Here is a 23,587-nt window from a genome sequence, read left to right as displayed (position 1 = left end):
AGACTCGAAATTAGCAGACAAATTGCTTACTCTTTGAGATGAAATATGCCATAGGAAATGAGAGCACAAGAGCATACTCTCCAAAAGCGTATCCTCTCACCACCCCAACCTTAAACCTCACCCCTTCAAAAACATTTCGCCAAACTACTTCAAAATATCATCAGATCATAATATAACCTTCCAAACTTGAGACCCTAATCTTGTACTTCCACTGAACCCTCACCCTTTTCCCCATCTCTCTAGTAAGCATCAATTGACATAATGCCTCTTTGTTCTCAAACCTCCACCACCATTTCGATAATAGGTTCCAATGTCTTCCCCTTGTTCTTCCATTCCAAATAGCACCCACATTCTTTGGCTTCTAAAACTCCTACCATCTAGAATTGATATCCACCTCCCATCTTTCCTACAAAAAATCTTCTTAGATCCTTTTTTTTCTGCCACCTTTACCAAGATTATAAAAAGAAAGGTAGTAGGTCAGAAGATTGGACTAAGTGACCTTGATCAGAATAATCCACCCTACCAAAGAGATATAGTATCACTTCAAGAAAGCTAGCTTCATCAAAAAAAATTCAACAATGTGACCCCAAGCAGAAAATTTTATTGGGTTAGGACCATGTTTTAAATATCGACGATCTTGGCCGAAACATCCCACAATATATTTCGTATCCAACCAGTGCAATACAAAATGCACTAGTGCGATATATCCCACATGTTCGATCTAGTGAGCATTTTTGAATTTCAATCATTTTATTTTCTATAAATCATGTTAAATTAGTGTCAAATGGTTACAAATCCATGATTTTTCATGTTTTGCATGAATAATCATGAATTGCGAGCTTTGATTTTAAGATTTGGATGAGATGGACCAAGTTGCGGAAAATCGAAAGAAATCGAAATTTCCCAATTTCTCCAAATCATTTGCAATCTGTGTCCAAACATCCAATCAAACATATATGTAACCTAATTTAGTGATTCTTCTTTTGCTTTTGAATGTATTGCTTGTGTTTCCAAACGTTTTCTTACATTTATAAATTATATGAATAGACATTGAATATACTTGCATCAATTCAGTTAGACGACGCATAGATTAGGACCCTACATAAAGAAAACCTATTATGTGTACTTGTTTTTTGTAATGTTTTGATTTATAAGTTTGTATTGATGTCTTTTTTAACAACCACGGGTTCATTGAAAAATTCAACTAATTTCTCAATGTTTCCAACAATAGCAATACATTACACGATACAACCGATATATCCCATGCAATAACCGATACGTATCCGTATCCCAAGAATGTGATACGTAACGCAATACCAATATTTCGAACACTAGTTAGGACTAGAGGGGCAAGAGCAAGAGACTTGATGGAGAGCAAGACCACCATATGATGCCAATTCGACTGCCAAAACCTCCTATGTTGCTACTGCAATTTTAGAACCCTTTCGAAAATTAAACCACAACCCAAAATCCACATCAAAGCATATAGAACTCATTCAGAAATAAATAATTAAACTTTTAGAAATCAATATTTCAAGCCCTCTAGCATCTATAAAACTGTTTTTACCTATATATAAACCCCTAATCTAAACTTAATCTTAGCCAATAAACTCTATAAAAATCTAAACTGTTGATTATCCTTGAAAAAACTAGAATCACTGTAACATCGCAAATGCAGTCATTGCAAGTAATTTAGTTTATAATTTTTATTTTTATTTTTTATGTAGAGATAACAAAAAATTTATTTATTATTTATATTTATATATATATATATATATATTAATAAATTTTTTTTAAAAAAAAAAAAACCCCACAAAAAAAGGGGGAAAAGAATACAACCCCAACACAACACCAAGACGAACCAAAAAAATTTGTGGCCAAACTGACCTTTACGTAGATGGCCCAACTTGACACAAACCCTTTGATATTCCTGATTACCTCATCTACCCAATGCTTTCATTCTGAAAGCACCCTATTGATGTAGGACGGCCTAATCCAACCTTAAACGAGCATGGTATTTGAAAGGGGCAGATTCATGCAATCTTAAAAAACAAATAAAATATCAGCCTTATACATCATCAACACAAGAAAAAAAAAAATTAAGGTTAATATAGCATTGATTATGGTCATCCATCACAAACACGAAGTATTGAATTTTAAAATCTGAATTTAGTTAGATCCGGCGAAAGATAGAACTTTCATCTTGCAATAGGTCCGTCTAACGATCCAAGTGGATTTTCTAATCCAGAAAAATAGGAATTTCCTAGATTAGGAAATCTGGAAAATTCAGAAAAGAATTGGTGGTTCTCCAAATTTAGATTTGGGTGTTGGGTTTTATGTGGGGATGAAAATCTTTTGAGATCTAATGATTTAGATTTTTAAAAAAAAAAGATTTAGATTCTAGATCTAAAGATTCTAAGAGAAAAAGAAGAGAATGGGGTTAAAGAAAAGAGTACCTTGAGAAAAGAGAGAAGAAGAAAGAAGTAGGGGATGAGAAATTGTTTACCTGGGCCTCACGCCCTCTTCCAGTCACTAGAAGTTGAAGACGAGATCGTCAGAAGCAAAAAAACTCTCTTTTTTTCTTTCATAAATATAACATAACATGCTATAGGTTTAGGGCAACCCTTATAAATTCGTAATTACACAAAATTACCAAAATACACCTACTAAAAAAAAGTTTTTTTAAAAAAAGAAATTCACACAAAATTGTCTCAAAACTTAAATAAATCAAATGTTCATAGACTAAATGCAAATTTAAGATGTCGGATAGGCCCCGATGATAGCGCCGTGAAGATGGCGTAATTAAGGTGGGTCGTGATGATCCAACGGTCCGATCACACCATCCTCGCGATCCAACAGTCCATGTCTCCTCTAAGCAACTTACACATGTCACGCACACATGTGTGAGATCTTCAACCTCTAGAGAACCGACCCGTATCCGTCATCTAACCACATTGACACAGGTAACGCACGCCTCCTACGTTAATATACTTTGAATGGCCTGGTGTCCGCATGGAGGCGTGCGTTACCCATGTCAATGTGGTTAGATGACGGATACGGGTCGGGTCTCTAGAGGTTGAAGACATTACACATGTGCGTGACATGTGTAAGTTGGTTAGAGAAGACATATGGACCGTTAGATCACGAGGATGGTGTGATCGGACCGTTGGATCGTCACAGCCCACCTTCATTACGCCACCTTCACGGCGCTATCATCGGGGCCCATCGTGCATCTTAAATTTGCATTTAGTCTATGAACATTTGATTTATTTAAGTTTTGTGACAGTTTGCGCACAATTTTGTGCGAATTTCTTTTTTTTAACTTTTTTTAGTATGGGTATTTTGGTAATTTCATATAATTACGAATTTATAAGGGTTACCCCAAACCTATAGCGTGTTATGTTATGTTTATGAAAGAAAAAAAAAAAAGAGTTTTTTGCTTCTGACGATCTCGTCTTCAACTTCCAGTGACTGGAAGCGGGCGTGAGGCCCAGGTAAACGATTTCTCATCCCCTACTTCTTTCTCCTTCCCTCTTTTCTCAAGGTACTCTCTTCTTTAACCCTATCCTCTTCTTTTTCTCTTAGAATCTTTAGATCTAGAATCTAAATCTTGTTTCTTTTTATCTAAATCATTAGATCTCAAAAGATTTTCATCCCCACATAAAACCCAACCCCCAAATCTAAATTTGGAGAACCACCAATTCTTTTCTAAATTTTCCAGATTTCCCGATCCAGTAAATTCCTATTTTTCTAGATTAGAAAATCCACTTGGATCGTTAGACGGACCTATTGCAAGACGAAAGTTCTATCTTTCACCGGATCTAACTAAATTCAGATTTTAAAATTTAATACTTCGTGTTTGTGATGGATGGCCATAATCAATACTATATTAACCTTATTTTTTTCTTGTGTTGATGATGTATAAGGCTGATTTTTTATTTGTTTTTTAATATTGCATAAATCTGTCCCTTTCATATATCATGCTCATTTAAGGTTGGATTAGGCCGTCCTACATCAATTATTGGTATCAAAGTTTAGGTCCTTGCATTGGGTCGTCTTAGATCAAGTTAGCAAGAGTCTAGATTTTTATTTTTTATTTTTTTTTCTAGGGTTTCATGCATCGCATATAAAGTCTAGATCTGAAATTTTCATATTTGCATAACCAAAAAAAAAAAAGTCTAGATCTGAATTTTTCCACATTTGCATCATTCTAAAAGTTGGGATCATCAGTGTCCATAGTCTTGTGTCAAAACAATCTCCTAGCGTCGTGTTTTAGGAAACCTAAATTGAGTCTTATTGTGTATGCCCACTCGGACTGGTAGAGGATTTGGTCTACACCCGATTTTCAATATGGAACAATTGACTGAGATAATGAACACGATCAACCAACGTTTGGCCGCCATTGAGGCGCAATCTAGGAACATGAATACCCGTATGGATCAGATAGAAGCGTCCCTAAGAGAAATCTCCGACATTGGAGGGGATGAACAGTCTCACGTAGGGGGAGTATTTAAGGAACGAATAGGAAATTGTGGTAGAGGTTGTGGAGCACGTGGCCGAGGGGTAGGACATGAAGGTGGCGTAATGAAGGCGGGCCGTGACGATCCAACGGTCTGATCACACCATCCTCGCGATCCAACGGTCCATATGTCTCTTCCAAGCAACTTACACATGTCACGCACACATGTATAAGGTCTTCAACCTCTAGAGACCCAACCCGTATCCGTCATCTAACCACATTGACACGGGTAATGCACGCCTTCTACGTTGATATACTTTGAATGGTCTGATGTCCGCATCACCTATTCTTAGCTCCCTAAATAACCCAAAAGACGACCGTAAGGATCAACCTCCACGTAGCTTTTTTGGCTTTAACAACTCCTCCCATATGCCAAGCCCACAAAAGATCATCCATAGACCTCAGCATCACCCAATCCATGTGTAGCAAACACAAAAAGTGGGCCCAGACTTTAGAAACAAAAGGACAGTGCACAAAAAGAAGATCAATCAACTCTGCATCCTCCATATGCACAACAGACAAATATTGGGAAGAACTAAGGCTCTCCTTTGTAAATTATCTACAATGAGAACCCTCTTACGACCCACAAGCCAAACAAACACTGCCACCCTAGGGGGAGCTCTATAGAACCAATGATGGAAAGGATGTGCAGGTAAGATAGTGAAGGAGGCTTGCTAATGATAGCTAAAAAACAACCAAACAGAGAACTTTCCCGAACAATTGCCCGACCAAATCATCAAATCTGCATGTATAGAAGAAGGATAAACACTCGAGGCTAGGGACCTTCACAACTCAACTGTGCCGGAAAGCAGCATCGGGTAACCTCCACTCTATCAGTTAATTTTCCAATGGACCCAATTCAACATCTGCTCCCGACCCTCATCAACAACCATGGCCCCCCTGGATCTCAACTCTTATGTAGAGGAATCCTTAAACCATCTGTTCTGTGAAAGTCGTCTTGCCTCAAAGGTATGGAAACACTTCAATCGGATCTTTTATGTCCAGCTCATCCCTAATCAATCCATATCACAAAGAATTCAGCAATGGGTCACCTTGGGAAGTAAATCATCATCGTTCAAATTTCTAAGGGGAATCATCCCCAACTTTATTGTGTGGGAAATATGGCTAGCCAGAAATGACAGTAGGATTGAAGGCAAATCTAGTTCGGTGGATCACATAATCTCAAAAGTGAACCTATGGATCGAGGAAATATCAGGACAAATGCCTCAAGAACTCCATATCAGCTTCAAGGAACTTGTGGACCTCTAAGTGATAATAGCCAGAACAAGTTTAATCAAAAGAAGAAAAGTCATCATCCCCAGTTGGAAGAAGCCACCGATTGGTTCGGTTAAGGTTAACATGGATGACTCGGTGAGGGGGAAAATAGGAGACGGGGATGGAAGCAGATTTTGCAGAGATCATGAAAGGCACATGATTTTCGCTTTCCACCATCAATATGGAGCTAGAGCTCTTCTGGAAGGGATAAAGCTTTGTAAATCAATGGGTCTCAGAAATGTTATGCTGGAGCTAGACTCGCAAATTATTGTGGATTGTGTTAGCAACGCAATGTCGAATCCATTGTGGAAGATTTGGTACATTCTGGGTGAATTAAAAAAGAACTAGATTCGATCTCGTTCACTATATCCCACATCCTGAGAGAGAGCAACACTGTAACGGATAGCCTCACCAGGATTGACAGTGAAAACGGAGGAAACAAGGTCTTCTAAAGCAGAATGGAACTCCCAAAATCAGTGCAGGGTGCCTTGACGCTAGACTGAGCAAGCCTCACAAACATCCAGGTGAAGAATAATTCAACAGCACCCCATTTTCTCTGATTTTGTGAGTGTTATGTTCCCAGTTGAAGTTGTGTTAAAATGTGAAGCTCCTTCAGGTAATGTTGCAGCAGGTTGCCCAAACTTTGCCCAGCTAGCCCAGAAGTAGAAATGTTGTATAAGTCTCGTGGTAGAAGATCAAGGAAGAGATAGCAAAAGGTTTCAAAAATCTTGTAAAAGATCAAAACTTGCTTCCAACCCGTGATTAAATGGGGAATCTCAGTCCGGCACATCTGAAAATCCTAAGATCATTTGAACGAAAAATGCAACTGATATCTAGAACATTTGACGTGTTGAATCACCATAAATTCAAATAGAATCAAAATAAGCATAACAAAAATGCATACCAAGGCCAAAGTTTTCGTCGGGGGGAGAATAATTTTGTCCAAACTTCCAAATTTTCCAAACATCTTAGCAAGATCTCCTTCAGAAGAACCATAAGGCAAGTTCTTCACCAAGACCACGTGGTTGCTCCTTTTAACTTTCTCAGTTTTACCAGAAGCAAATTCCTCTAAAGCATCTATGTCGACTCCAGCATTTACTAGAGCTTTCTTTGTCTCCCCTACCACATGTGTTTCACCCAAAGCCATACGAACAGCAAGATCATCCGCTTCTCGGTCTAGTAAATCGCTTTTACTAACCCCATACTTTCGAGCAATGTTTTCAACAACCTAATCAATATATAGGAAAAAGTGAAAATTAGAAGGGGAAAAAAGGTTATAGCATAACAACAAATAAAGACACCAAAAACAATGAGAAGAGACCATTCAACAAATAAATAAACCCTATGACATACAAAGAAACAGGAACCAAAATTAACATGGTAACCATTTGGAGAGCATGATTGATGAAATTAGACTCATTATATTTACGAATTAGTGGATCTATACGGGAAAAAAAAAAAAAAATATATATATATATAGAGGGTTGGGTAACACCTAAGATGGCAGAGTGTTCTGTGCAAATTACTCATTAATCTTAAGATTTTGACAGAACACCAATGAGAAAATGAGAGATGCATCTGGGAAGAAAAGGATAACTGATGGGAGACGTTAATGGGTGACTAATTTTAGACATTGGTTGCTTCAAACAGTTGCATCCTTTTCAAATAGAAGGACCAGAGATATGATGCAGAAAAGAGAGACCGACAGGTACAATTTGTGAATATTATTCAGAAATTTAGGGAGCCATTAACTACACCAAATTTAGGGAGCCATTAACTACACCCACACCGATTGATATGCTTATACCCATTTTCCATTTCGGAAATGAAAGTATAGAAGAACACTAGTTCAACTTCCATAATGAAAAATGGGTGTAAATAAATCAACTGGAGTGGAAAAGGATATTAATGTAAACAAATCAACTGTAGTGGAAGTGGATATTGATTCCTTGAATTTAGCTGTCAATGCACAATATCATAAGCCACAAACTAAAGGGTAGTTAAAGCACAAACAAACATCATGCAACATCAAAAAATGTAGGCATCATTTGGATTCTTGGAACTCTCCACTTAAGAACTCAAGTTACGTGGAAAGCAAGTGTTCTAGCTTTCTTATGTTCTTCACTTCTATTTGCTTAAATAAAGTTGTCATTTATAAAAGAAAAGGAGTAGATGGAAAGCACCGTCAACTAGGTCCTGGAAACTGAAATCCAGTAAATCTTCTTTGAAAAATTGCGAACAGAAAAATATGAATGGTATTCTTAGAGTTGAGAAATGGCAAAAGGAGAATTGTCTTTTTTTTCCGAGGCCAGCAGGATGGCGCACTACCAATGAGGTGGAAGCTAATGATCTTAGGTAAAGATTGAGGATTTTTCCTCATATCTCATGGGGAGCTTGATCTCTGAGTGAGACTCAACTAATCTTATCACATGGGTGTCCATCAAAGATTCTGAACAGTAGCATTTATCCTTTATATTTAATGAGATACACGATGTTGCTTATGGGCCAAACATTTTGTTGGCTGATGGAGTTAGCGAGGCAAATAAGATGACCAATATCTAAAGCAAAGGTGAGGCAGGTCACTTTGCACAGGGACATGTGCTCCTCTTTTTCAGGTGCCTTTCTCTTCAACATAGCAAATAGTTCTTTCTTAAATGTGCATGCTTTTCTTTAGTTATGATGCTCCTTAGCCCTATTTCCTATTTAGCTGTGAGCATATGTAGGTTGTAGTTACATAAATGAACCTTTCATGTTCATTATTGTGCATGTATTATATCATCAAAGTTCAATTTAGTAATCATTCAAATAAGGCAAATAAACAGATATTGGATAAAGCAGGAAGACACTGGCAAGATTGATATTTAATGCCAGAAACGCCAAAGCTAACAGCAGACAGAAGTTGTTTATTATTTTTGGTATTTTTGGGAATGATGAAAGAGCATGCTATGAAAGTTGAAGTTGTAGCAATATAAGTACAGTGTTTGGGTGCTTTTCAACAAATTTTCAGGTTCAAAGAAAGACAGAGCAGAGCCTTCTCTTTGCAGTGTCTTACCAGACAAAAATCAAAGTACAAAGGGTAAATGCCACTTCGAGTAAGGGACGTACAGTGTCAGAGCGCATGAATAAACTGTTCCATGCTTGAGTATTGCCACTAGCTTCAGATGCCTTCTTCTGTTCCTCCCTTTGTTGCTTAAAACTTTTTGCAATTCCGTCAGCAGCAATATTAGACCTGGAGAGGGTGTGCGACCAGCACGGTGTTTGCTTACATGGATAAAAAGCAGAGATTGAAACTCATGAATAAGAGGCTATAACAGCTAAGTTCCGCATACTCTAGTTTATCCGAGGAAGGCTTTTGTTGTTTTGCAGGCATAACATGTAACAATCTGCCTTGGAAAATTGAACTGTCCAATTCTTCTAGCGCCCTGCAACAAGAAGGAAATTTTCTATTTATGTAGACAGTGTTACCTACCATATTTTGTGCATCAGTAAGCAATAAGCATACGATGAACGCTTAAATAGCTCCTTATCATTGGCTGGCATGCGCACAGAAATATAAAACACAGAGAAGGGTGTGCATACATGCCTTGTGAGGACATGAGAAAAATATGCGCAAAGCAACAAGGTGACCAACATTTCCTGACAAGTACATATGGGATCAGCTTCATCCAACCAGCACCAACAAAACTAGAAGCGTAATAAATGATAATATATAGAACTGTGGAATCTCCCGAGTAGTTGGGATAAAGCGTAGACGATGGTGGTGGTGTAATGGCATAGAATTTTGGAATCTCTCATGGATTTAAGGGTTTGAAACAAAAAATCAGTAGGCTCTTTTATTTGGGGTTAGTCAACCTTTCTAAATAAATAAAAAGGAAGAAAGAAAAACAGAATTTCAAGATACATGCCACCAAAGATAAACCAGAGATGAGATGACACTGTTGATTTCCCTGGTGCCAGAAAAACTACTGCCTAATAGGGTACTAACTACTTCCAAATTATAGCACCTATACATTGGAGCATGTGAAGACATCTAAAATGTTATTTCCAAGTATAAGAAAACTGACATCTTGATAAGCTCAGATGAGAGCTTGAGTGTCACTGAGCTTCACACAACATGGTTACAAGAAGATACATGAATTTTTAAGTTTGAAATTATTACCTAACTGCAGATTCTGGAAGTGTGTAAAGAACATATCCAATTCCTTTGGATCGTTTTGTATCTTTATCAACTACAACATGGACTTCGGCAACATCCCCAAATTTGTCAAAGAGCTCCATCAAGTCATCCTCACTGAGTTACATAAACAACACGAAGGATCAATCAGCACTAAGAACCAGAAAGAACATCCAATGGCCCAGAAATATTTCTTAGATTAAATTCCACACAAATAGGCATTTCACTGAATGAAAGCTTTGGGGAGGGAATATCACTATACTCTGCTGTGTAAGGAAGATTTCTGACAAAGAGACGGCCAGACTCTAAAGCCAGAGATGGATTTTCACTGTCAATCGTTTCAGTGTCAGGATCTTCAGGAGGGCTCCCCCCTTCAATTTTGTCTTGCTGATCACCTGTATGCACAGCATGGGCTTCCTCTGCATCAACCTCATTACCCTCTTCATCACTTTGGCTTGCATTGGATGAATCACCATCATCTGTTTCTGAATCTGACCACTCCTTCGTGATTCTACTCTTGAAATAATCCATGTCCGAGATGACCTTATCACGAGTTGCACCCTGCAAGAGCTTCATTGAAGAAGCTTCACGTGACCTGTTTTGCAAAGGAGTTGATGAACTTCCAGGGTCCACTTCATTTTCCTTTTCACTGATTGTGTGAGACGACTGTGTTTTATTTCGCTTCTGTGCCTGAGTTTCTTTCCCATCAATTTTACCATTTTGGACAAGGGGAGGTACTGTATCATTCGACCACAACTTTGACTTGCTTCGCGGCTGCATAACTTGAAGAAATTCTTGAAGCTGAAGATCATCGTTCTTATGGCCTTGTTTGGAATTTTTTGACTTGTCATTTGCTTTTTTAGAATCTGGAAGACTTAAACCTTTAACACCCGCACTTTTCCTGTTATTGTCCATCAACGAGTCCTCTTTCTTCACAGAATGGCGGCTCCATGGACGTGGAATGTTTGGATCCCCAACTTTACGAGCAACCTGGCAGTAAACAAAGGGGTATCACATATAGTGTTCTCCAGGTACATCCCATATAACATTTAGAATACGATGCCTATATACAGACATGGATGCCAGAGAGAGGATTCAATGATTCCACATCTCCAAAACCTGGGACACGGGCATGGACATGATATTGATTGTCCATCTAATGCTATGTTACAAGGGTACAGGTTGAGTACGGTGGCCTGAAAGGTAAAAGTCTGTAACGATTGACCAAAAACTCACAATCCATATTACAGGAACTAACCTTGGGAAGTGGTATAACTAGGCATATAAAAATTCATGCATGGGTAGTTTCAACGAGCTCTTATGCATTACAAGAAATATAGTGTTAATGAAATGATATACCAATTTTACATATTACACTATACAGAAAGAAGTGTCCATAGCTAAAAGGTTTAAACTATGGGTGCAGATCCCACAAGCATGAGTTTGACATGACCAAAATCCTGTTGCATAACAAATAGAACCAAAAAAATAAAATTTTAAATTTTAAAAAAAATAAAAAATAGCAGGGGATACCAAAGTTCTCATGATCTCAGGAACAAGCAATATAATCACATAAATGCAGATTCCATCTATAGTATCAATCCAAATAGACTCCTGAGAGATGAGAAGGATGATAACTACTTACATCAAAGCCATGCAAATGCTTTAAATGTGAAAAGAGAATCAACACATAACACTTAACTGCAAATATCATAATGGGCACAATGCATAAAAAAGGATTTGACTTCACATGCATTCGAACAAATATTGAGAAAAGGAGGCCAACGAGGGGATCAAAATTTGTTATGAACTGAAGAAAATATCAGCGATATTATCGATAATATCGCCAATATTATCTGTATCGCCACCACGGTGATCACCGAAAATCACATTATTTCCTGGTACCAGCGATATTGCCAATATATTGATAACTTGAAAATATCACCAATCTTGTCAGTGGATAAATGCCTTATATTGGCAATACTGGCGATATTATCGCTGAAACAAGGAGACCTCCTGGAAGTGTTGCGAAATTGTTTGTTCCAGTAGATTGAAGAGAGGGCGCATATGATGTCCAATCCTATGTTCGGAAAATACCCGAGTTCTTCTAAGGGATGTAGGGATTTGTGGGTGTTGCTCAGCAGGGTGTGGATGAGGCGATCCCAAGGCAAAAGACAAAAAAGGAGAGAGGTCAGATTAGTGCCACAATGAAGATTCTTTTGTGAAATGTGAGAGGGTTAGGATGCCTCCTTAAACGTGTCCTGGTCAAGAAGGTTTGCCTTAAGTCAAAGGCAAGTCTGATTGTTCAGCAAGAATCCAAAATTCACAGTCCAGATCGAAAGTTTGTTGAGTCTGTTTGGGGAGAAAAGGGATCGAATGTTGTTTTGGATGCTGTGGGTTCATCAGGGGGGTATTTTGATCATGTGGGATCCTAAGGTCGGGGTTAGGGAGGACTTTTGATCTGACTATTTCTCAACGTCAGTTTGTTTTTAAGGAAACCCCGTCTGGGTTTAGATGCACTTTCACTGGACTTAATGGTCCCAACTCACCAACCCTCCGGCCAATTTTCTGGTTGAAGTTCTCGATGTTGTAGTTCAGATGGAACCTTCCCTGGCCTGCAGCAGGCGAATTTAATGTTATCCGGTTTGTTCATGAAAATTTTAAGGGCGGTCTAGTCACCTCACTTGTAGCATGCAAGGTTTTTCTGACTGGATTGTGATGTATGACCTGGTGGATCTCTCATTGGGGGAGTCAAGTTTACTTGGTCCAACAATCAAGCTAATTTGGCTATGTCAAGGCTGGACAGGTTTCTGGTCGTGCCAGACGAAGCACTTAAATTTCGCCAAAGGGGGGTACCCAAGACAGTGTCTGACCATTGCCCCCTGCTTCTTGAATTGGACGAGGTTAATTAGGGCCCAGGACCTTCCCACTTTGAACTGGCTTGGTTAGAAGCCAAAGGTTTTGGGGCTCTAATGTTAGATTGATGGTTATCCTTTGAAGTGCCAGGTCATGCTGGCTTCAGGCTATTCCAAAAGATGAAGATGCTCAAGGAGAAGCTTAAGATCTAGCATAAGGAAGTGTTCGGGCTCAGAGGGAGGGAGCTAGACAACATTATGTGGGAACTCCAAGCATTGGACATTAAAGAAGCATTAATGCAAGACATGGAAATTAAATATGACGTGCAAGATTTCAAGCTTTAGATCATACTAATTTAGAACAATCACAAAAATTCCACATCCCACGTAAAGTCAAGCATTCAACAAGGGGGATCTATAAGGGTCCAAGCCTACACATGCTACAGCTGGATCAATTAAAATTATACACCAGATAATGATCAAATGAGAGTAGATTCATCCACACATGCAAAGGATTATTTTCCTAATCCAAGGGATTCACATGTTTCAATTCTGGAAACCCTAGGGCTGTAAAAGGGGAATAGAAATTGGGATTTAGGATAATCTAGGGTTAGGGTTAGGAAAATCAGACGAGAGAGGAATGAAATAGAGGAGAAAGACAAACCCAAGATGTATCACACATGTGGACAGCAGCAGGGTCCAGACGCACGTGCATGGGATCCTGCCCGCACGTGTGTGGGGCCTAAGAACCCAAAAACAGCAAGCTTGGGTTTGGTCGGCCAAGAGTGGGCCACATACACACCGAATTTCAAGATGATCCGACGTCCGGTCTGTGCACAGTGCTCCACCGAAGTTTCAACCCTCCCGCAGGGCTTAATTCTGCAAATCTGTTATAGATGAAGGATCGACTACAAAAGAGGGTGGATTTGAAGCGTGGATGGCTGTGAGAGATAATGAATGTGGATGATAGGTGTGGCTTCGTACCACGGTAGTTAGCTCTTCGAAGAAGGGAGGGTTTTGCACCCAATTGGATTTTCACAACTCAAAGAATTAGAAAAGCAGGAAAATGCAGAATTTTATTCATAATATTCAATTGAAAAAAAACCTACAAGGGGTTGCCTATTTATAAGAAAAACCTACACCCCAAAAGCCGCAACATGTGCGCACCCTATTACTTAGAGACGAAGTAACAAAAACAACAACTAATCAAAGCAATCTAAACCGTCCATGATATTCCTAATAACAATAATAAGCAAAATTCAAAGTACTAGATCATCTAGAATAGTTGGCCACGATCATGAGATCCAATGGTGGGACTCACATGACGATCAAGTCCACTACAACAAACCAAAACACAGTCCTCTAACTAGGAGGCCCTCTTTGGACGTTGTCATCGATCCAGATCGATGGAAGGGCCCTCCTCCTTGCGTACGTGCGTAGGGAGGGCATGCATGTGTGCGAGATGTCCCCATCAAGAACTTAGGTCACTCTCTGAATAAGACAAAGCTAATCAAGTTTGTCCATGGAGTAGGTAGCACGGATCGGTAGAAAATGCACCGTCTGACGATAACCCATATGGCATCGTAACCACACTGAGTCCTCAGCAATCCCATTATAAAGTCAATCATCACATACTCCCACTTCCACTTTGGGACCATCAAAGGCTGCAAGGTACCCAGGGGTTACTGATATTCTGCCTTCACCCTCTTGCGGGTGTCACAACGAGAAATATACTCAGCTATATGGAGCTTCATTCCCTGCCACCAATATTGCCTCCTAATGTCACGGTACATCTTTGTGTTGCCCGAGTGGATAGTGATATGGACTGGTGTGCCTCGATCAATATATATTGCCTAAGCTCCGTATCATCTGGCACAGTCTCCCCTTGAAACGAAGTCCACCATCAGCTCCAACATTTCAATCCAACGAACCATTGACTCGGATGTCTTTACAGTGAACCATAAGCACTTGATCAGACTATTGCACCTCTATAACTCAAGATACTATAGTAGGCTCGATCAATAGGGTCGCCAGCTATATTATAGCTGATTGATGGCTCAACTCAAGGTCATAATCACGTACCACCTCCAACATTTGTCACTCATGAACCACAAGTTGAGTTATAAATCCTCATGGCTGGTGGCTAAGGGCGTCTGCTACTACATTTTCTTTGCATGGGTGGTATTGTAGGGAGAAATCATAGTCCTTTAGCAACTTTAACCATCACCTTTGCCTTAAATTGAGCTAGCTCTGGAAGAATAGATACTTTAGGCTTTTGTGGTCTATGAATAGCTAGAATTGAACCCATATAGATAATGCCATCGAATCTTCAACGCGAGCACTACTACGGCTAATTCTAGAACATCCGTGGGGTAGTTTTGCTCATGGGCCTTCAACCAACTTGAGGCATATGCTATGACCTTTTTGTTATGCATCAGCACACAACCTAGACCAATCCATGAGGCATCGGTATATACAACAAACCCCTCATTCCCAGAGGGTAGGGTGAGCACTGGCGTGGACATCAACTTGTCCTTTAGCTCTGCAAACACCTTCTCACAAGCCTCGCTCCAAACAAAAGGTGCTCCTTTCCGAGTCAGACTAGTAAGAGGGGTAGCTATACGGGGGTAGTTCTAAATAACCCGTCGATAACACCCCACCAACCCAAGAAAACTCCCAATCTCGGTAACATTAATGGGTTGCTTCCATTTCAACAAGGCCTCGGCTTTCAAAAGATCAACTACTACTCCTTCCTTAGAGATGACGTGCCCGAGGAACTTAACTTCCTCTTGCCAGAACTCGTACTTTTCTAACTTGGCATATATTTGGTGATCGCGCAAGTTCTACAAGGCTACTTGAAGATGATGCTTATGCTCCTCTTCGGTACACGAATATATTAGAATATCATCAATAAATATCACTACAAATTGGTCGAGGTAGGGGCAGAACACTTCATTCATCAACAACGTGAACATGGCAAGGGCATTAATTAGCCCAAAAGACATGACGAGGAACTCGAAATGGGCATATATGGTGCGAAAAACCATTTTAGGGATGTCCTCCTCTCATACTCGAACCTGGAGAATCCCGATCGCAGGTTGATCTTCAAGAAGAATTGTGCCAGTATGAGCTAGACGAACCAATCATCAATCATCGGGGATAGATACTTGTTCTTGATAGTCACCTTGCTTGCATGAAGGACACATCATGCACGTGTACTACTAGCTTTATAAGCTCATTCTTTCTTTTAGTTCCACTAAGTATATGCATGAATGGAGAACGGAAGACCGATGCCACTTTTATATAGAACATGGAAGCTTGGATTGTGTTTTATTTTAGGTTCTATTTTGTTTGGGATGTATATATATATTTATGCGATGTACATAGACTTGATGTATATAATGGTTATGTATAGTGAAAATGGTTACTTTGTGTATAGTGGATACTTATCTCTATGGTGATACCATATTGCAAAAAAGAAGAAAAAAAATAATACCCCTAAATTTTATAGTCGGGCGTCGAGCTTTAGACTTAATGTATGGGTACCAGGTGCCGAACTAAGAGTTTCACACGTCGCAAGCTAGGTTCATCCATCATGGATCAGCCATGCGGAGGCCGGGTTTGGGGTGCGACATGCCCTGCTCTATAGTTGGGTTGCTATTTTGCTTGGCATGGTAGGGGAGTGGGCAAAGATCACAAGTCTTTGAAGTGTCCCGCGGTGTTGGTTGTCCTTTAGGAAGTTTGGAAAGAACAAAACAACAAATTCTTTCAAGAGTCCTCCTAGTCCAGGGTCGTGGACCCAATCTTTCAAGATATTTCATACTGGTGGTCCAACCGCGACTCTTCAGATAACAACATACTTTCCTTTGTTTTCTATCCATCTAACTAGCCTATTTCTGTTCTTTCTAAGTTGTATAGTGTGAGGATTCTCCTTTTTCTTTGTTTCTAGTTTTGTTTTTCTACTTTTGTTTTGTTCTGTCTATTCTTTTCTTCTGGCATCGGCCTTGTTTTCTTTGGGTTGCCTTTGGCTCTTTTAATATTAGTGCAAAAAAAAAAAAACCCTCAACTCTCCTTGGGAACTGGCTTTGCCACTTTAGAACAAAGCCAAGAAAATGGTGGAGAGATGATTTGCTTGTAAATATGGTTTAAATGAGGGAGGGTGATTTTCTAAATCTTCCTTCCTTTACAAAGCCTCTTTGGCTTGGAAACCCATTCCCGCCCTTAAGCCTTTCTTCCAAGATGTAATCTCTTTTGGCCTTGGACCTTGGAGATGTGAATCAGATTAGATTCTAGCTTGAACAGTGGACATCAAATAGACCTCTTGCATTTGTTTTCCACGGTTTGGCCAAGGTGACCTCTAACCTTTCCTTGACTATGGCTAATTGTTTTTTTTATGTCGGTTCAAGGGCTTCATGTTCGCCTTATAGGAGATCCTTGTTAGAACTCGAGATCAAGGAATTCCTCGAGCTCTTAAGGCTTCTCCAAGGGATTTGGCCTTCTCCAGGGGTGGATGATTCCTTCTCATGGTCACTCTCTCCTTCAAGCAACTTCTCTTCTAAATCCTTCATCTCATCTACACCCTACCTTCAGCTCAAGATTTGGTTTTTCCTTCCTTCATTTAGACATGCAATGGACCCCCGAAGGTCGTTACCTTTATCTTGCTTCTCGTAAGAGGGAGAATCCTGACAGTGGGTAACTTGCAGCACTACGGAATGATTCCTCCCAACTTTTGCCCTCTCTGCCTTGGCAGTGCAGAATCCATCAACCACCTCTTCCTTTACTGTCCCTTTGCATGTAAAGCGTGGTCGGCTATTTTGGCCAAATTTCACTCCCCTTGGGTTATGCCTAGCTCAATTTTCAGGTTGTTGTTCGCTCCACATGGAGGTGACATTGGTAGAGATTTCAAAGCTATTTGGCGCTTGACTATGATGGCAACTCTTTAGTCTTTATGGAGAGAAAGGAACCATCGTTGCTTTCACAACACTTCCTCTAAAACTTCTAGGGCGTCGAATCTAATTTTTCAAGATTTGAGGGATTGGTCTCTTCATCTTAACCTTTCAAATAGTTCTCTCGTCTCTTCCCTCTTGGGCTAGTGCAGCTGCTCTCTCCTTTTGTCTTCTTTGGGAGTTCTTTCTATCTGGAGTTGTATAGTTGGTTTTGTAGGTTTCTTTTGTTTTGTTCCTTGCCTTGTTTTGTTTTACTTATTTAGTTCATTTTTGTTTTGTTCTTTGCCTCGTTTTGCCTCATTTTGTTTAATATATATATATGGGAAAAGGTACTATGCGCTCGAGCTAATGGGACCGTCCCATGAGGTCGAGCTGTGTGGGCCCCACCGTGATGCGTTTCGAACATCTACCCCATCAGTCAGATGCACCATTCCATCGTGGGCCTACGTCTCAAAAATCAAGTCAATCCGTGACTTGTGTGGGCCACACCACATACAGAAGTAGGGAGGGGCCGTGCACCATTAAAACATTCATGATCATTTTTTGGGCCCACCGAGATGTGGTTTGCAAATCCAGCCCATCCATTATGTGTGTCCCACTTGGATAAGGGTTCAGACCAAGTTTCAGCAGCATTCAAAACTCAGGTGGGCCCCACCAAGTGCTTTTATATGTTTTTGGCATGTCTTCACATGATTTTAGATGGTATGGCCCACCTGAGTTCCGTATACGACTGATTTTTGGGATATCCCATAATTTAGAGGGGACCCATCAAATGCACAGTGTTGATGGCCGACACGCATCACGGTGGGGCCCACACAGCTCGACCGTGTATATATATATGTATATGTATATATATATGTATATATATATATATGTATATGTATATATATATGTATATATATGTATATGTATATGTATATATATATGTATATATATGTATATGTATATATATATATGTATATGTATATATATATATGGCCTGCTCTCCTGCACACCTTTTTTAGTGAGCACCCATCCGCATCTTTTCAGGTGAACAACACACGTGTGCTGGGCACAAAATCTCTCTCTCTCTCTCTCTCTCTCTCTCTCTCTCTCTCTCTCTCTCTCTCTATATATATATATATATATATATATATATATATATATATATCATCTTTGAAAAACTATAAGGAACTATAAATCGAAATAACATCAAAATAAATACACACGTCCATAGGATAAGAAGTTTTGAGAAAGATGAAAATAAGAAAGGACACAACACCGAATGGTATACCAATAGAGGCTTGGAGATGTGTGGGAGATACAGGGTTATTTTGGTTGACAAAGTTGTTCAACAAGATTGTAAGATCGAAGAAAATGCAAACAAATGGAGGACAAGTATTGTGATACCTATTTATAAGAATAAGGGAGATATACAAAATTGAACTAAGGCATGAGAAAAATGTATTAAAAAATCAGTTCAGTTTCATGCCATGGAGGTCTACCGCTAAACCTATTTTCCTACCTAGACAATTGAAGGATGGGAGAGGAAGGACCTCCACATAGTGTTTATTTACATAGAGAAAGCTCACAATGGAGTCCCTAAAGAGCTGTTAATCTGATAGGTGTTGGGAGAGAAAGAAGTTTTCAAAGGATATATTAACATGATTGAGGATATGTATAAGGGAGCAATAACAAAGGTGAGAACTACTATTGGAGAAACAAGTGAGTTACCAATTAGCGTAGCCTTGCACCAAGGGTCGGCATTAAGACCATACCTTTTCACATTGTTTGTAGACGAGTTAACGAGGCATTTGTAGGACGAGATCCCATGGTGTATTTTGTTTGCAGATGACATAGTTTTAATTGACAAGACGAAGGAGGTGTAAACACAAAGCAAGATTTATGAAGGGGTGCTTTAGAATCTAAAGGATTTAAATTTGGTCGAACTACTATGGAGTGTGCAATTGAAGTAACAATAGGAGTGAGAATTAGGAATTAGTAAAGATTGTTAACCAATAAGTTTCCAACATGTCCATAGGATGAGTGTAGCGAAAATGAGAATGTTTAGATGGATGAGTGGCAAGACAAGGAATGATAGAATTAGAAACGAATGCATGCGAGGGAATTTAGGAGTAACACCAATAGGTTCAAAGATGAGGCAAGGGTTGTATACGAACCGAGTTAGCTCGGTTAGCTCGCTCAACTCGACTCGAAAAATTTCGATTCGTGTCGGTTCGAAACTAAGTTCGAGCCGAGTCGAGCTAATTTTTTGAGCTCAAAAAATTTTCGAACCGAGTTCAAGCTCAACTCGACTCGGATCATCAAACCCCAACTCAAATCGAACTCGATCGAACTGGTAAGGTGACTCGGTTACTTTGATATTGATGTTGCTCACCAAGTGTTTGATGAAATGACACAATGAAGTGTCGACTGGTGGCAAGGAAGCTATATATATGAAACAAACACCCTTTTTTCTTGATGTTAATGTTGCCTGCAAGGTGTTTGATGAAATACCTATAAACAACTGCTGTTGTTTTACATATAGTAAGAAATTGAAAGTGCACTCCATGTGTTTGTGAAAATGCCGCACGGGCTCGATCTTGGCTCGAACTTGGCTCTAATTGGCCCGAGCTGCTGACCGAGACGAGCCGAGTTGGCCAGTCAGGCTCGAGGTCCAAGCCGAGCTGAGTTCGAGCTGGGGTCAGTAAGTGGCTGAGCCGAGTCGAGCTGAGGCCAGCTCGACTTGGTGTACACCCCTAGAGGTAATGTAGACTTACATAGTTTGGTCATATGCAATGGAGACCAAAGAACTACACCAGTCAGAAGCAGTGAGTTTGTACAAGTTGATGTCTTTAAAAGGGCAAGGGGAAGACCCAAAAAGACATGGATGGAGGTAGTAAGAAAAAACTTGACCTATGGTCTAAATGAAGTTATAGCCCTTGATAAAGTGGAACGGCGGAAGTGGAACAGCGAAAAATGACTCATGTAGCCGACCCCAATTAGTTGGGATAAGACTTTGACGATGATAGAATTTGGACTGATCCAGCTTTGATTCACATAGCTGCAACTTAATTAATGCAGTCAAAATCAATTTTACATCCAAAAATAACACTAAATATACAGACCTCACACATGATTCGGGAGGTATCCAAGTACGAGTTGTTGAAGAACTTGATCGCCTCATCAGCCTCTCCCTCGGTACGAAAACCAATGAATGCAAATTGTCGACTCTTACCATCACTGCAATCAAATTCACAAGAACAATCACAGCCCATAAATAATCATTTAATATTGGACAAGACCATGCTACTGGTTCACCACCACCATCTTTTTACTTGTACTTCTAGCACATCATCCAAACTATTCATATTGCGGGCCTCACAATAGATCACCCGTGCACTAGAATTTCCCCATGCTAGAATAACCTATCCGTAGACTGTTTGGACACTTTTGGCTGAATTTGAAATGTTGCTTTACTTTCCTTCTCAACCGTCTATTTGCTAGAACCAAAGAAGGATTAAATTTTTTCCATCTGGGAGATTTTTCATTCATGGGCTATCCATGATGGAGTCTATCAACAACACTTCAGATCATCAAATCATGAGCCCCACTTGTACAGACTGAAACCAGGAGGCTGCTGCACAAATTTTCAGCCCAAGCACTGCATAGTGAGAAAAACTTTGATACTCTGGCAGAGAGTGATGGATGATACACAGGCACTTAGAAATTGCATATGGAAAATATAAATCAAATTAAACTGTCCAAATTATGGGTCCCAATTTAGATGCATCATGATACAAAAATTAAGCTTATTTGATTATCTGACTATCAGACTGTTTTGAAATTTATTGGATAGTTAAAATGAAAAATCCAATGGTCCTATTTCAACAAACAAGTGTCAATAAATCAGAGGTTAGGATCATTAAGAAAATCCGATTTTGGGAATCCGACTTAGGGGTCGTTCGGATGCCCGTAAATGGGGCCAACTGTAAATGGTTTACAGTCTGAGTTTGGATGCTGAAAAATGATTTACAGGCAAAAAGCTGTGATTTCATTTACAGGCTCTCCATTTATAGGCTATAAATGGAAAGATTGGTTCTCCATTTACAGGACTTAAACAATTTACAGGCTATCCAAACACAGACAATCATTTACCAGTAAATCATTTAAGCTGTAATGATTTACACCTGTAAATCATTTGCCACTTAAAACATTTACAGGCATCCAAACAACCCCTTAGCGATAATGCATTCCACTATTTAGTCAGTTTAATTTTAATTAATGCATGCTGCATGTAGCATATCAACCGCTGTATGCTTCCAGAGTATCATATAACTCCACTTGTAGGATACATCAAATACAAAACATTCAGCAGTCTGAATTCAACTGCCGATACCAGACGGTTGGGATTGTTCAATCAACACAGACTCTGGACTATTCTCCATATACAAAATGGCCTATGATTTGGACAGTCCAGATTGCCACATAAGGAATGAAGGCAAGAGAGGGAAGAGTACTTACGCAGTACGCATGATTTTGGCATCGGTGACTTCGCCTTTCTGAGAAAAGAAGTCTCTGAGGCGATCTTCGGCAATGTATTTCGGTATATTCTTGACGCAGATGCGAGACCTGCAAGCATAGAAATTTTCAAAAAAAAAAAAAACAAAAAACAAATTCGAGATTTCTGAGAGAATAATGGAATTTGAAAAGGTATTTTTGGGAGATTGAGAAGGGAATACTGACATTGGTTCTCGATTCTGGTTTATGGAAATCTGCTGAAATGATGCGAGAGTGAGGGTTTTGAGATTGGCGGCAAAAAGAGAGGAGAGAGAGAGAGAGCTGTGAGGTTTTAGGGCATTCGCCGGTTTGAAAAGTCACCGAGTTTGTGAAGGAATCGCCCTAGCCTGACAAACGGCTACTACCGGTTGGTAAATCGAAAGGAAAATTCGCACGCAGGAGCGTGCCTTACGCTAACCATGAGATCAACCCGTTCGCCGGCGAGGTGAATAATGTGTGGAAACGGATTGGCTACTCCCCCTGCCACCAGCCTGGTGGCTGATGTTCGGTTCTCTGTAGGCCCCACCATGATGTATGTGCTTCATCCATTCCGTTCATCCATTTTTACAGATCATTTTAGGGATTCATCTGAAAAATGAGAGGGATATAAATTTCAGGTGGACCACGCCACAGGAAAACAATAGTGATTAGATATCCACCATGAAAATCCTTCTAAGGCCCGCTGTACTGTTTATTTGACATAAAATCTGTTGATTATGTCATAAAGACCCAGATGAAGGGAAAAAATAAAAATCATATTGATCCAAAACTTTTATGGCCCTAATTTTTTTAACGGACGACGTTCGTTCAACACTGTTTCCCATAATGTGGTCCACTTTAGATTGGGATATACCTCATTTTTAGTCTCATACAATAAGATGGTCTATAAAAATAGATGGACGGCATGGATGAAACACATACATTATGGTGAGGCCCACGGAGCACCAACCACCAGTCATTGGCAGGTGGCAGGGGGAGTAGCCAATCCGTTTCGGACGTGGATTGCGTACCACCCTGGCCCGTCCCTAGCTCCAAACGAGCAGTTCTGTGGGCGGGCCCACCGTGATGTGTCCCTAGCTGCAAACGGGCAGTTCTGTGGGCGGGCCCACCGTGATGTATCTATACATTCAAGCCGTCTATTACTTTTCTCATATTATTTTAAGGCACCAAAATAAAAATGAAGCAGATCCAACGGTCAATTGGACCACACCACAAATGAATCTTGCATTGAATGCTTTGTGCATTTTAATGCAACCAAGCTTATTACTTAGTGTGGCCC

At 39.8% G+C, this 23,587-nt stretch overlaps 1 protein-coding gene across 1 annotated transcript in view; it reads right to left on the bottom strand.

The window, feature by feature from the left end:
• Window positions 1-22,649, bottom strand: part of LOC131221143 (multiple RNA-binding domain-containing protein 1) — a 56,425-nt gene extending 33,776 nt beyond the window's left edge. Inside the window, exons 1-8 of the mRNA XM_058216293.1 lie at window positions 22,495-22,649; window positions 22,273-22,380; window positions 20,877-20,991; window positions 10,231-10,958; window positions 9,954-10,085; window positions 9,124-9,216; window positions 8,900-9,023; window positions 6,699-7,022 (exon numbers count right to left, since the gene is read on the bottom strand). Coding sequence (XP_058072276.1) covers window positions 6,699-7,022; window positions 8,900-9,023; window positions 9,124-9,216; window positions 9,954-10,085; window positions 10,231-10,958; window positions 20,877-20,991; window positions 22,273-22,380; window positions 22,495-22,496 — 1,626 coding nt within the window. The 5' untranslated portion in view covers window positions 22,497-22,649. The remainder of the gene's footprint in view (window positions 1-6,698; window positions 7,023-8,899; window positions 9,024-9,123; window positions 9,217-9,953; window positions 10,086-10,230; window positions 10,959-20,876; window positions 20,992-22,272; window positions 22,381-22,494) is intronic.
• Window positions 22,650-23,587: the final 938 nt, after the last annotated feature.

Source organism: Magnolia sinica, chromosome 12 (assembly GCF_029962835.1).
Source record: "Magnolia sinica isolate HGM2019 chromosome 12, MsV1, whole genome shotgun sequence".
In the NCBI taxonomy this organism is placed as follows: Eukaryota; Viridiplantae; Streptophyta; class Magnoliopsida; order Magnoliales; family Magnoliaceae; genus Magnolia; species Magnolia sinica.
The sequence above is the reverse complement of the archived record's forward strand: the minus strand, read 5'-3'. Positions and strand labels throughout refer to the sequence as shown.